Genomic DNA, 15,300 nt, shown 5'->3' with positions numbered 1-15,300 from the left:
TATATTATCACTAGAATGCAAAAACTCATTTTTTGTCAGACATCAAAAAGCACATCTACTATTTGATTACGTGACACATTTGAAACAAAATGAATTGATTCAAGTACTCAAGTATAGTAACTAGAAAGGTCAGTCAACACAGTGAATAAACTATACTTCCTTCCTTCGTACTACTCACAAGGTGGTAAGATATGGCTTAGTGATCATTACTTTATGGTAATACTGTCCACAATGAATTGGAAAATCAGATGATGTTGTGAGGTTATGACTTAAAAGCTAAAGCTTGGAGACTTTAGCATTCATTTAGATAATATTACAGCCTAAAGGCATACTGTATGTTAAACACGTCTTTTCAAAACGATTTTATCCATATTATTTCATCTAAGCAACAGAATAGGGTTTACTCCCAGCTAAAGACGAATCAAAATAGAATGTTATTTTGCTAGAATAAACAAAATATAATACTGGTTTGGGAATAAATTAAGCTCGGGCTTTGAGTACAACCTAGTTATACATACACACACACACACACACACACACACTTTATGACTGCACACATACATGGGCACACAACGGTCAAGTAAAAACGTTTTACAAAACAAACTTTACTGTGTGTAGGACTTCTGGATAAAATACAAGACACCTCATTAAATTTGAATTTCAGATAAACAACGAAGAATTTTTTAGTGTTAAGTATGTCTCAAAATTATTATGAAGTCTAAATTTAACTAGGTATACTGTATTTTTTATTTTCTAAACCCTAACTACGTGATGTACTCAGAATTTTCATTACATTTAACAAGAGCAGATATGACTCACAAAATAAGTTTCACAACTATTAATAGGTCATAATCTGCAAATTGAGAAACAATGATCTGGCCCAGTATCTTCTTAGAAAAAAAAATGTGGCTAAGACGGGCAGATCACTTGAGGTCAGGAGTTTGAGACCACACTGGCCAACCCGGTGAAACTCCCTCTCCACTAAAAATACAAAAATTAGTTGGGTGTGGTGGTGGGTGCCTGTAATCCGAGTGGCACCACTGAACTCCAGCTTGAGCAACAGAGCGAGACTCTGCCTCAAAACAAAAAAAAAAAAAGAAAAAGAATGTTAATGAATACTTACTTTTTTTCCATTATTCAATCTTTCATCCTTTGCCTATAAACTGTGATGCGTTTGTTTAGATGAACTTCCGAATACTTGTTTGTACTATAATCATATTTATTTACAGATATTTATTTAAACTTATATGTTTATTATCTCATAAAAATAAAAAAGAATGGTCACAGGTGGGTGTGGTGGCTGCTTGAGCTCAGGAATTTGAGACAAGTGTGGGCAACATGGCAGGGCCCACCTTTACAAAAAATACAAAAAAAATTAGCCAGGACTGGTAGTACACTGGTGGCATGGTACCTGTAGTCCCAGATACTTGGAAGGCTAAGAGGTAGAAAGATTAATTGCGCCTGGGAGGTTGAGGCTGCAGTGAACTGCGACTATGCCACTGCACTCCAGCCTGGGCAACAGAGAAGAACCTTGTCTCAATTTAAAAAAAAAAAAAGTCACAACTTTTCAAATACTAAGTCATGATTAGCCAAATCTCAGCTACTCTGAGATTTTTAAGTAGTTTTATAACAGGAAGTATTTTTTTTTTTTTTGAGACGGAGTCTCGCTCTGTCGCACAATAAGTAGTTTTATAACAGGAAGTTTGTTTGTTTTTTTTTTGAGATGGAGTCTTGCACTGTCGCACAGGCTGGAGTGCAATGGCGTGATCTCAGATCACTACAAGATTCGCCTCCTGGGTTCACACCATCCTCCTGCCTCAGCCTCCTCGGTAGCTGGGACTACAGGTGTCTGCTACCACGCCCAGCTAATTTTTTCTATTTTTAGTAGAGATGGGGTTTCACCATGTTAGCCAGGATGGTCTCGATCTCCTGACCTCGTGATCCTCCTGTCTCAGCCTCCCTGTCACCCAGGCTGGAGTGCAGTGGCACAATCTCAGCTCACCGCAACCTCTGCCTCCCGGGTTCAAGCAATTCTCTTGCCTCAGCCCCCAAGTAGCTGGGATTACGGGTGTGTTCTACCACGCCTGGCTAATTTTTGTATTTTTAATAGAGACAGGGTTTCACCACGTTGTACAGGCTGGTCTCAAACTCCTGGCTTCATGTGATCTGCCCTTCTCAGCCTCCCAAAGTGTTGGTATCACAGGCGTGAGTCACTGCAACCAGCCTACAATAGGAAATATTTCTAGATCCTAGTAACAGACACTATGGTGAGACTGCAAATAGTTTACAGTTTAATGAATGGATAAATTAAATATTGCAGTTTATCACATAGTTGTGTAATTTACACTTGTGGAATTTAAGACCTCAACTCAGTACTACTGGCAATACAGACTTTAGAACACATTTAAGTAGAGAAAACAAAAGCTTATTTAATGCTGCTTTAATGCCCTAATTACCACAATCATCTGTAAAAAAAAAAAAAAAATCAGTCACACCAAATACTGCCTCTTAAATGCTTGTATGGGCCAGTAAAGGAATATTTGTAAGCTATTCTACATTAATCACATCGTACTAAAACATAATGCTTGACCCCGGTGGACAGACTACCACTTAATGTATTTGTATTTATCCCAATCTACACTTAATAGAATAAAATTATTGTCAACTACTAACACAATTATCAAAGACATTATCTAATATTTTCTTTTCATATTTTCTTTTTAACAGAAGTATTAGAGATGACAATTATCAACCTCCTCTGCTCTTTCTTGTAAATATACATTTGCTATTATTACCTATGAGCACAGTAGAACTAAGGGTGGGTGGTGTAGCTAAAGAACTTGACCAAGACATATCAGGATCCACCTCAGCTCCCAGACTTTCAGAAATATGTTTTGGAGTCTGACGACCCTGGGAGGAAATAAAAGAGTTTATTTTTTTACAGAAATGCCCTGATCATTAAGGATATTATTTTTTCATTCACTTTTTATTTCACTTACCGTTTACTGAATGCCTATATGAGGAAGAATGCTAGGTACAGATTTGTAAATCTCAGGGGAAAGGTATAACGCTATTGTCAAATTCTCAATTACTAAGTCATAAAAATAAACCAGGTAGAATATTTACCTTCACAAACTTTGGTGTATGAAACAAACTCCCACATACCACTGGGGGTAAAAAAGGGGAAAATTGTTAAGTTTTAATTTTATTAACATTTCTTAGTATTCTAAGAGTAAAAAGCATTGTTTTTAATCATACCTGACTTATTTCTTTGTGGTGTTACATGCGTACACTGTAGAACAACAGGACTAAAATAAAACACAGCAAATTCCTTAGGTTATTTTAAAAAAACTGGCAAAAACTAGTTTATCTTATTTTTAAAAGAAGATTCTCATTCATATAAATTGTTGGAATAGTACTTTTAGATATTTTATATTACTTTTTAAAAAGTAAATCTCTCATGAAGCATTAAGTAATCACCAAGTGATGTTTAAAATGCCAACATACATATACTCACAAATTTCAGCTGCTGGAAACTGTATATTTTAAACTCAAAACTTTGGTAAAGTAGGCCGGGCACAGTGGCTCACGCCTGTAATCCCAGTACTTTCAGAGGCCAAGGTGGGTGGATCACGAGGTCAGGAGATTGAGACCATCCGGGCTAACATGGTGAAACCCCATCTCTACTAAAAACACAAAAAATTAGCCAGGTGTGGTGGCAGGCGCCTGTGGTCCCAGCTACTTGGGAGGCTGAGGCAGGAGAATGACGTGAACTCGGGAGGCAGAGCTTGCAGTGAGCAGAGATTGCACCACTGTACTCCAGCCTGGGTGACAGAGACAGACTCTGTCTCAAAAAAAAAAAAAAAAAAAAAAAAAAAATTGTAAAGTAAATCATATTCTCTCCAAAGATGAAAAGTACACAATTTATTTTAAATTGATAATTCAAGGACGGACTTACTGCTTTTCACAACTGTTATGTTACTTAAAAAAATCACAGAATATACAGAAAACCAGCCAACTCAACATCACAAGAACAACAACTTGCATGTTTCTAACGTAAAAATTATTCTATTAAAAGACTCAACCTAAAAGATTATTTTAAAATATAAGATCTTCCACCAGGCTCTTAGCCAAAATATTAGCATAAAAATCAGATTCATCTTCATAAAACAAATATATGTAGGGAAATGTTACATTTAAATATTTTAATATAATCGCTTCATCATACCTTTCACTAAGACAGGAATTTAGAAGTGGACCGGTCACATCATCTGCTTGATGCATTTCAGCTTTCACTGTGCGAAGACTTTTATGTCTACTACTGGGAACATTCCTTCCTGAAACAGCACAATAATTCAGTGAGAATGTATATACTCTGGATTATAAATTTTCATTCTTTGGAAGTGTTTAAAAACAAAAAGTCTTATCTATACTGGGAAGAAGAATGTGTAGGGAGTTGTCAGAAGAGGTTTTTCCGTTTGCTGATTAACTCCCAAAAAGAATGTCCCAAGCACAGTGGTTTATAACCCCAGGGCTGGCCAGGCGCAGTGGCTCACGCCTGTAATCCCAGCACTTTGGGAGGCTGAGACAGGTGGATCATGAGGTCAGGAGATCGAGACCATCTGGGCTAACACGGTGAAACCCCGTCTTCACTAAAAATACAAAAAAATTAGCCAGGCGTGGTGGTGGGCACCTGTAGTCCCAGCTACTTGGGAGGCTGAGGCAGGAGAATGGCATGAACCCGGGAGGTGGAGCTTGCAGTGAGCCGAGATAGCGCCACTGCACTCCAGCCTGGATGACAGAGGAAGACTCTGTCTCAAAATAATAATAATAATAATCATCATCATCATCATCATCATCTTCCCAGGGCTTTCAGAGACTGAGGTGGGAGGATTGCTTGAAGTAGGAGTTGAACACTGAACCCAGGAGCTTGAGCTATGGTTCATGCCACTGTATTCCAGCCTGGGAAGAAAGCAACATCTCATCTCTTTAAACAAAAAAAGAAAGAAAGAGAAAAAAGGAATAAGGGAAAAGACATTTACTGAAAGCCTACCAATGTACCAGATCTGACCATATCATTTCTGCTAAAAAACCTTTCAAGATCTTACTTTTCAAGATCAAGTTAAACTCCATAGTATCAAGGCCTTTCACAATTTACTTATTTTCTTCATTTTTAATTTTTGTAGGTACATAAGAAATACATATGTTTATATGACAATTTACTTAATTTTCATGATGCCATTCTTTTACAGTCTTTTTATCCATACCCAACCATGTGCATATCCTGAAAGAATGCTTTCTTTAATCTCTAGGACTTTGTACAAGCTGTTTCCCCTTCTTTGTTTCTCTTGACCTGGAACAACTCTTTCAGGCTTCCATTTAGAAACTACCTCCTCCAGAAAGCTTTAGTGATCCCTAAGGTAAGATTATGTGTTTGCCCCTCCTACGTGTTCCCTGAAGAGTTTATCATACACTGTTCTTTTCCCCCCATCAGGCTGTGAGCAATCTGAGGCAGAGATTTTGTCATTTATCACTGTATCCCTAGCAACTAAAAAATGTCTGATATGTTAGTTACTCCTGAAATATTGACTGGAAGAATAAATTGGATATAATTAGACAAAGTGAGTTGCAGACAGTAATAATTTCTATTCTTATTGAACACATCTATTTTCTAAGAAAATAATGTTCAGAGTTTCTAAAGCTATAGGTGAAATCCAATTTACAGTTTTTCAATATTTCTATTTTCTGTATTAAAGTACATTATATTTGACTCTCCAGGGCATTAAGTACTCATACGCTTCCAATAGTTGAAGGTAACTGCAAATTTGGCACCTGAGGCACTTATTATTACTCTTAGAAAATAGTTGCTTTGGTTGGTCCTATAATCTCTAACTTAGCTTTTGAGAAAAATAAGCTCTATCAATGTTACTAAAATAACACGAAGACCAAATATAAAACTATTTGTAGCAGCATAAATGTCTCATTATATTCTCATTTTTCAAGTTAACATGGACTAGACATAATCATTAATAAAGCAAATGTATAATTTAAAAACCCCACTTCAACAAAATATCCCACGTCCTTCTCTAATGAGATTTTTAATTAAAGATACTAAAAAGTAGCTAATTCTTGAAAGGAAATTGATTTTAAAAAATAAAAAAACAATGAGATACCACTACACACTTATTAGAATGGCTAGAATTCAAAACACTGACACACCAAATGTTGGTGAGGATGTGAGCAACAAGAACTCTCATTCACTGCTGGTGGGAATACAAAATGGAACAGCTACTTTGGAAGACAGCTTGTAGTTTCTCATAAAACTAAACATACTCTTACTATATGATCCCACAATCGTGCTCTTTGGTGTGAACCAAAATGAGGTGAAAATATGTTCACACAAAAACCTGTTTGTGAATGTTTATACCAGCATTATTCATAATTGCCAAAATTTGGAAGCAGCCAAGATGTCCTTCAATAGATGAATGGATAAACAAGCTGTGGTACATCAATATGATGGAGTATTATTCAGCATGAAATCATAAAAAGACATGGAAGAACTTAAACACATATTGCTGTTGGGAACAGGCCCCCAAATCTGGCCATAAACTGGCCCCAAAACTGGCCATAAACAAAATCTCTGCAGCACTGTGACATGTTCCTGATGGCCATGACACCTACGCTGGAAGGTTGTGCATTTACTGGAATGAGGGCAAGGAACACCTGGCCCGCCCAGGGCGGAAAACTGCTAAAGGCATTCTTAAACCACAGACAATAGCATGAAAGATCTGTGCCTTAAGGACATGCTCCTGCTGCAGATAACTAGCCAGACCCATCCCTTTACTTCGGCCCATCCCTTTATTTCCCCCAAGGAATACTTTTAGTTAATCTATAATCTATAGAAACAATGCTTATCACTAGCTTGCTGTCAATAAATGTGTAGGTAAATCTGTGTTCAGGCTCTCAGCTCTGAAGGCTGCTGAGACCCCTGATTTCCCACTCCACACTGCTCTATTTCTGTGTGTGTGTCTTTAATTCCTCTAGCACCGCTGAGTTAGGGTCTCTACAATGGAGCCGGTCTCAGCATATTCCTAAGTGAAAGAAGCCAGTCTGAAAATGCTATATTCTGTATGATTGCAACTACATGACATTCTGGAAAAGGCAAAACTACACAGACAGTAAAAAGATCAGTGGCTGCCAGGGGCTCAGGAGGAAGGATGGGTGAGCAAGTGGAACTCAAGAGATTTTTAGGGCAGCAAAACTATTCGGTATAATGCCATAATGGTAGATATATGACATTATACGTTTGTCAAAATCCGTAGAACCATACAAAGGGTGAACTCTAATGTAAACTAAGGAGTTCAGTTAATAATAACACATCCATTTTAGTTCAACAATGAAAAGAAACCTTGCTATTAAAAAAAAAAAAAGTTAAAAAAATGAACTAGGTGAAAAAAAGTTAATTACCAAATAAACATTTCACAAATAACCTGAAGATCTCATTAATAAGCTGAAGAATGGTAAGAGAAATGCGTATGATTTAATGCAAAACGAAGGACTGCTGAGAGGCAGAAACAGCACAATTCCTCATAGAACTTCAGCAATAATTTAAAAAAAAATAATATATTACATGTCAGAACTGAACAAAGCCGGTTGAAAAGCACAGTTTAAGTCTATTACTCTTACTTTTCAATACTGAATCTCAAGTAAATTTAAAAGCAAAAGGTCTCAAGAGACTAGTCAGCAGATTTATGTATTATAGACTTCAAAAAGTTAACTCCTTTGCAGGGAGTTGAGAGTGGCCTTATTAATTCCTTACTATCCTTCCTTGGTTATAGATCAATTCTAGCAGGTTATAATTAAAAACTTAGCCATCTGACCTTAGGTATATCTTTCAAGATTCAGCAAAAACTGCTTCATGGAGCTTTTTCTGACCAACTAGAGAGACGGCTGTTCACTTTTCATGCACTTAGTACATGCTCTTATATCACACTAGTATATTTATTGTTATGGAGGCAACCAAGATGTGCTTACAAGACTGAGTACTTAGAGGTCAAAGGACATCTTATTCACATTTGTATCCTTAATGCCGAGCAGGTTGCCAGGCACAAGTAAGCAATAAGTATTTGCTGAATGGATGACTCCCTTATCCATTTCTATGACTGTTACTACTGTGTTCTAACTATGCTTTGCCCTGTCATTTGTTCCTTTTTTTGAATCCTCCATATCTAGACTACTGTCGAGTCCTACAGTTTTTTGTTTTTTGTTTTTTTGAGATGGAGTCTCGCTCTGTCACCCAGGCTGGAGTGCAGTGGCGTGATCTCGGCTCACTGCAAGCTCCGCCTCCTGGGTTCACGTCATTCTCCTGCCTCAGCCTCCCGAGTAGCTGGGACTACAGGCGCCCACCACCACACCTGGCTAATTTTTTGTATTTTTAGTAGAGTCAGGGTTTCATCCTGTTAGCCAGGATGGTCTTGATCTCCTGACCTCGTGATCTGCCCGCCTCGGCCTCCCAAAGTGCTGGGATTACAGGCGTGAGCCACCGCGCCCGGCCGAGTCCTATAGTTTTATCTCCCACATCTACGTTCACTGTTATTACTGTAATTCAGACACTTGTCTCTATCACCTAGACCATTACACATCCCCTAACTGATCTGCCTACCTCCAGCCTTTCTTTTCTATAGGGATCATTCAGGTAGTTTAAAATGTAGACTCATAGGCATCATTTCCAGAAATCATAAATCAAGAGATTCAGAGTGGGGCCTGGAATCTGCCCTTTCAACGAGCACTCTAGAAGATTCTAATGGCACAGGCATGACATTTTGAAAAATGTTATCTCCAAAGACTGCTGTTTGATCATTAGGCTTTCTAAAGCAAATAATACCAGTACTCTGCAAATGTTTACTGAATCCTATGTATACTTGGTATCCAATAACATACATGAAAATATTTGCCCATTACCTATATTCTCTTTGTATATGCACTCCCTATTGCCATGAATTTCTTTCAAAGCATTGCTTATGTATGTCTCCTTCACTAGAAGCTCAATGAGAGCAGACAGGAAGTATTTCTCAGAAGCAGAAATAAGCCAAAATCGGAAAGATGAGCACGCAAATTAGCTAGACAAAAAAATAGGGAAGAAGAAGGTAAGTTGTGGGTAGAGGTAACAGTATGTATAAAGAGCCAGAGAGCATGGTGGTTTTGAAAATGAAAAGAAATTCAGTAGGAATGAATGGTAAATGAAGATAGGTGAGGGGATGAATACGGCAAGCTGAGCCAAGAGTGTAAATCAGGGGCCTGATCACAAAGGAACTTGAAAGTCATATCAAGTTTAGATTTTGCTATAAGGACAAAGGGAGGTGATCAAAGGTTTGACACAATAAGTAGCATGATCAAATTTGCATGTGATTTCTCTGCTCAACAACCAACCAAATAAATTCAATTTCTTTAGCTTGGCATTCAATGCCTGTCTTTAGTCTGCCTTTTTGCCTTGTTTATTGGTCCCTTTCAGACACAAAACAACCAAAGTCAACCTGAATTACTTGCTATTTCCTGAACAAACTACATATTCTTCCTCATGTTGTTCCCTCTGCCTAGAACATTATCACTCTACCACATCTTCAAATTTCTTAATCTCACCTATCCTTCAAGGTTCAGCTCAAAGGAATAATTGCCTAACTCTGCCCAATACTATTTGCTTTTTCTTCTCAACTATCATTATATTTTTTTATATTTTTCTCTTGGCACATACTACATTCAACCTTACACTATACTTTATCTGTGTACTCTTTGTTCCCCTTACTACAGATTAATACTCTGAAGAAAAGGGAAAGCTCATTACTTATGTCAAGTAGGTAATAATTATTTGAATGACTGAATGTATAATCTTATCACATAATTGCTTAGAAGCATGCAGCACCTACGCCAGGGAAACTCCTCTCAAATCATGATACTTACAGTATATTGGTAAAATAATCTCTGTCCTCTCCGACAGCCTGAAGAAATATAGTTTAATTAACAGCAAAACAAGTCCTAGGTGTTTTTGACAGAAGAAAGACATAATTCAGCAAATCTCAGTTAGCAAACTTATCAAAGGAGGGATGAAAAAGAACATTTACTATGTACCTACATTATTTAATTTAATCCAAAGCTATGAGACATTATTGTCATCGTCTCCATTTTTCGAGTGAGGAAAGTGAGGCCAGAGATTGATTTGCCCAGCATGATACAACTAATCAATGAGCTAAGATTTTAACACAGGTTTGCCTGAATTCCTATAGTTCTCCCCAGTCTACCATATCGCATTACTTACCTAAGTCTAATCTGAATGTATCTAATTCTTTTACAGGAGATTGGTACGGTGGCAGAGTCAGCCCTCGCTCTTTGAATATTATTGGAGTTGAAGCCAGCTGATTATAAGAGGGTTTCCTTTGTGGAGTTTTAAATAGGTTTGGTTCATAATTGTTGTTTTTATGTTCAGAGTCTTCTGCAGGTTCAGAATTATAGGGCGCAGCTTCTGAAGAAAGTTCTTCAAACCAATTAAGACTTACTGGTCCTAAATCTATTAAAAGAAAAAAAAATCCCACCTTAGTTTTAACCAGTGACAGACAAATTTATGACCCAGAACAGTTAAAGATCGTAATAAGGAAAAAAATGCTTAAGATCTTGACTATGGATTACTTTCGTTAAGGCATATTAATTAAACAAGATCATTAATCCATTCTCTTGCGAATCTATAGAAAGGTGTAACAAGAGTTCACAAAAGTGACAAGATGGCATTTAACTATATTATTAAAAGCTTATATATTAGTTTTTATTTTCATTTAATTAAATTTTATTTATTTTCTTATTATTCACGGTTCGGAATTAAAAACTATTCACATTAAGAATACATGCCACAGATAAAATTCGGCCAGGTGCGGTGGCTCACACCTGTAATTCCAACACTTTGGGAGGCCAAGGTGGGCGGATCACAAGGTCAGAAGATCGAGACCAACCTTGCTAACACATTGAAACTCCGTCTTTACTAAAAATACAAAAAATTAGCCGGGTGTGGTGGCAGGCGCCTGTAGTCCCAGCCACTAGGGAGGCTGAGGCAGGAGAATGGCGTGAACCCGGGAGGCGGAGCTTGCACTGAGCCGAGATCACGTCACTGCACTCCAGCCTGGGCAACAGAGCAACACTCCGTCTCAAAAAAGAAAAAAAAAAAAAGAATACATTCCACAGATAAAATTCAAATAATTCTGAAGAGTACACAAGATGTGGCAAATCTACGGGTATGAGGCACATGTGGACTCTCACATAACATGGGAATTCTCTCTTAAAGGGAAATGACAAATTTGTATTATGAGCTATCCACCCTCTACCATTACAGTTCCAAACTACTTTCATAATAACACTATGGAATCATTTCCCCTTTTCATGATGTTGACATTTGTATCAACAGTGCAAAGATGATGCTATATAAAACTGCTGGCATATTTGCATGAGTTACAGCCGTGGCACCAAACTAACACTAGTAGTCATTATATTCCTTACCACTGTGTGTCCTTATTAAAAAAAATAATAATGGGCTGGGCGCGGTGGCTCAAGCCTGTAATCCCAGCACTTTGGGAGGCCGAGACGGGCGGATCACGAGGTCAGGAGATCGAGACCATCCTGGCTGACACGGTGAAATCCCGTCTCTACTGAAAAAATACAAAAAACTAGCCGGGCGAGGTGGCGGGCGCCTGTAGTCCCAGCTGCTCGGGAGGCTGAGGCAGGAGAATGGCGTAAGCCCAGGAGGCGGAGCTTGCAGTGAGCTGAGATCCTGCCACTGCACTCCAGCCTGGGCGACAGAGTGAGACTCCGTTTCAAAAAAAAAAAAAATAATAATGATGCCAGTTTAACATAAGAATGTCCTAATGAAGCAGTAAAAATTAATTTTAAAGCTCAATGCTTTAGCACTTCTTTTAATAATCTGACAAAATAGGAAGCATACATAAAGCATTTCTGCATGTTAAAGTACAATAGTGTCTAGAAAAGCACTCATGTATTGAGCTGTGATCTGAACAAGCAATTTTTTCAATGAAAAGTCATTTTTACTTGAAAGAACGGCTGACAAAGTAAGTTATTTCAACTTAAATAATTTGTTAGACATTTTCTCACAAATCAATGAAGTGAGCTTGTTGCTGCAAGGAAATCAGAGTTTCAAATGAAAATTAGAATTTCCAGTGGCTCATTTCTACCCAATCTTAAAAGACTGTTCTGAGATCCACGGTGATGTTAATGAATGTCATTTTTAAAATACTGTTTAATGCAATGTATTAATATTTGGAAACTTTGTATAATTCAGAATGCCACTATCTTCCAAATAATCACTGCACGATGTTGCACCATGGAAAGACCTATGCTATATCTATTAGATCTTTGAAAAATCTATGCAAAGTACAAGGAAAAATACCAAGGAACTGAAGACTATTAAAATATTCCTTTTTTTCAACTGTCTAGCTGTGTGAGGTTAATTTTTTTCATATACTTCTTCCAAAATAACAGATTTGACTCAGATAAGTGAATCCAGCTATCTCTATTTAGCCAGACATTAAAGAGAACTGCAAAAACGTAAAAATTATTCCACTCACTTGTTTTCAAAAAGTTATTTTTCCTAAGAATATTGTGATAATATGCAATGGGTTAGCTTTCATTATTTTCAAGTAAATTAATAACTTTCAGTTCTTAGTTTTTTTTTTTTTTTTAAACAGAGTCACACTATGTGGCCAGGCTGGAGTGCAGTGACCAGATCTTGGCTCACTGCAACCTCCGCCTCAGGGGTTCAAGCGATTCTCCTGCCTCTGCCTCCTGAGTAGCTGGGATTATAGGCACGAGCCACCACGCCCAGCAAATTTTTTGTATTTTTAGTAGAGACAGGATTTCACCATATTGGCCAGGCTGGTCTTGAACTCCTGGCCTCAAGTGATCCGCCCACCTCGGCCTCCAAAAGTGCTGGGATTACAGGCCTGAGCCACCGTGCCCGGCCCTAAATTCTTAGTTTTAAATTTCTAATATGGTAAGCTACATAAACAAAAGGACTCCGGGGGTCCTAGATCATTTTTAAGAGTATAAAGAGTACTGAAACCAAAAACTTAGATAACTTCTGCCATAAAGTAACATTAATGCTTCTGATTTATTGGTAATTCTTCCTACTGCTAGTCAAGGGGCCAGTTTCCTCTTTATCCACTAGAGGCTCTATATTTATCATCTGGTTGACCTGCAAACGATGATTATGTTGTTAACTGGATTTATGCATACATAAGGAACAGTTTATGGTTCTAAGTAAAACTGTGACGTATTGGGTTTTTAGCAAGCATTTTTTAGAAAACAATTTCTTGGTGTAATTTATAAAGTTATATAAAAATTTTCAATACCTGCTTTGTTGCAGCGTGTCTTAAAAATTTCAAAAAATGTTGGCCTCTCTTTGGATCCAATAGACATTTTTACCTACAATATTCCTCCAACGCCTGGTAAATAAGTCTGCAAAACAGAAGACCAAAATGCACTTACACAGGGATGCATCCCTTAATATGTGACCGAGGTAAAAATCAGAAGCGCTGGAAAATTTATCTGAATTCTAATTCAGTCCCAGCTCCTGGAACGATAACAGCTTACTGTGAGGTTGGGGACATTTTACAGTTGTGCTGTCCAAACAGGTGCCACTAGCCACATGAAGCACTCGAAACGTGGCTAGTGCGACTACAGAAGAGGATTTTCATACGATTTAGTTTCAATCACGCTAAGCAGCGACGCGTAGCTAGTGGGGACAGAGGGCTCCTGTTAGACAACAACGCCGCCTGATAATTCCCGTCAGCCTGTCTTCGGAATACAGCGACTACCGGGGGCTTGAGTAAGGCGGATACAGGGTGCCCAGCCGCTGTAAAACACTTTCCTCAAACAGCAATATTCCGTTAAAGTGATCGTGTTTCCAATTAAAGAAATTTCAGATGGCGATATCTGGGACAGCTGGGAGGGAGGTAAGCCTTTGAGTGCAAGGCGGAGCCCAAAGGCCGGGCTGGAGGCGGGAAACGGAGACCCAGGGAAGGGACGGGGCTCGAATTTGGCGAAAACTTGCCTTCGGGACAAGGACCTTTCCCTCAGGCATGAGTGGGGGTTGGCAGAGACAAAAGGGCAAGAGGCCGCGGCTGCGACCCGGGGCGTGAGGCGCTCCCCCGCCACGCTGGACTGGGACTGCGGAAGACGCGCCCGTCTCCACCCCCCCTCCCCCACCACTAACCCGCTCCAGAGGTGCAGCTCTTTTTTGGCCGGAGTAGACTGACAAAAACCGTGCCGGTCCCAAATCTGTCCGCTCAGGCTTCTCCCGGCGGCGACCCACCGCCGCAAAAGAGACCCGAGGCGCAGCAGAGCCACAGCAGTTCCACCTCTGCCGCCTGATTTCAGAAGCTCGCGCCACAAGCCCGCGCTGGCCACGTGACGCCGTGACGCGGCACGCAGCACACGCACCACCCGGAAGTCAGGCCTGGCTGGGCCGCGCGGGTGTTTCTCAGTGTGGCGAAAGTTAATTCCTTGTCAGGCATCACAGCCGTTAGTATCGGACCGATCAAAGCGGGAGCTGGAGTGTGTGTTCTCTTCTCGCTGACCCTTAAGAGTCCCAGACCACCCTGCTTGGAGGGGCCGCCCCTATGCCTACTCCAAGTCCCCCATCCCTTTCTTTTTACTCTAGGTCATGTTTGGGTGGGCGCCTTCGGCACACGACCTGGGACCTTTGAAAGACCTTTGTTCTGACCTTAAAAGAGATGTTCTCTCAAGACCTGTTCCCTAAAGCGAGCCAATCTTACAAAAGCTTACAGTGGTCGGTGTGTGGTTGCGGATGACTTCACTTCGTGGTAGTGGGCGGGGCTGTTATTTGAAATCAGATTTTAGTTCCTGTAGCTGTGCTGCTATTGGGTAGCAGGTGTTCAAGACTTCCAAGCTTGAAAAATTGTGAAACCCATCTTAACTCGCTCATGAAGTGTTAGGTACCTCGCTCCGCAGGCCTTGGTAGTATCTTTTGCATTCTTTTTTTTTTTTTTTGAGACGGAGTTTCGCTCTTGCTGCCCAGGCAGGAGTGCAGTGGCGCGATCTGGGCTCACCGCAACTGCCGCCTGTCGGGATCAAGCGATTCTCCTGCCTCAGCCTCCCGAGCAGCTGGGACTACAGGCATGCGCCACCACGCCCGGCTAATTTTGTATTTTTAGTAGAGACTGGGTTTCTCCATGTTGGTCAGGCTGGTCTCGAACTCCCGACCTCAGGTGATCCGCCTGCCTCGGC

General features: G+C 39.6%; 1 protein-coding gene across 3 annotated transcripts in view; it reads right to left on the bottom strand.

Moving 5' to 3' along the window:
- The window catches only part of BRCA2 (BRCA2 DNA repair associated), a 92,875-nt gene extending 78,427 nt beyond the window's left edge, over positions 1-14,448 (bottom strand). For all 3 annotated transcript variants that reach the window (XM_021929368.2, XM_003913740.5, XM_021929370.2), the window contains exons 1-7: positions 14,267-14,448; positions 13,404-13,509; positions 10,313-10,561; positions 4,229-4,337; positions 3,259-3,308; positions 3,127-3,167; positions 2,796-2,910 (exon numbers count right to left, since the gene is read on the bottom strand). In XM_021929368.2, coding sequence (XP_021785060.2) covers positions 2,796-2,910; positions 3,127-3,167; positions 3,259-3,308; positions 4,229-4,337; positions 10,313-10,561; positions 13,404-13,470 — 631 coding nt within the window. In that variant the 5' untranslated portion in view covers positions 13,471-13,509; positions 14,267-14,448. The remainder of the gene's footprint in view (positions 1-2,795; positions 2,911-3,126; positions 3,168-3,258; positions 3,309-4,228; positions 4,338-10,312; positions 10,562-13,403; positions 13,510-14,266) is intronic.
- Positions 14,449-15,300: the final 852 nt, after the last annotated feature.

This window comes from Papio anubis, chromosome 15, assembly GCF_008728515.1.
Source record: "Papio anubis isolate 15944 chromosome 15, Panubis1.0, whole genome shotgun sequence".
NCBI lineage: Eukaryota > Metazoa > Chordata > Mammalia > Primates > Cercopithecidae > Papio > Papio anubis.
Note: the sequence above shows the minus strand (reverse complement) of the source record. Positions and strands in the feature narration are given on the sequence as shown.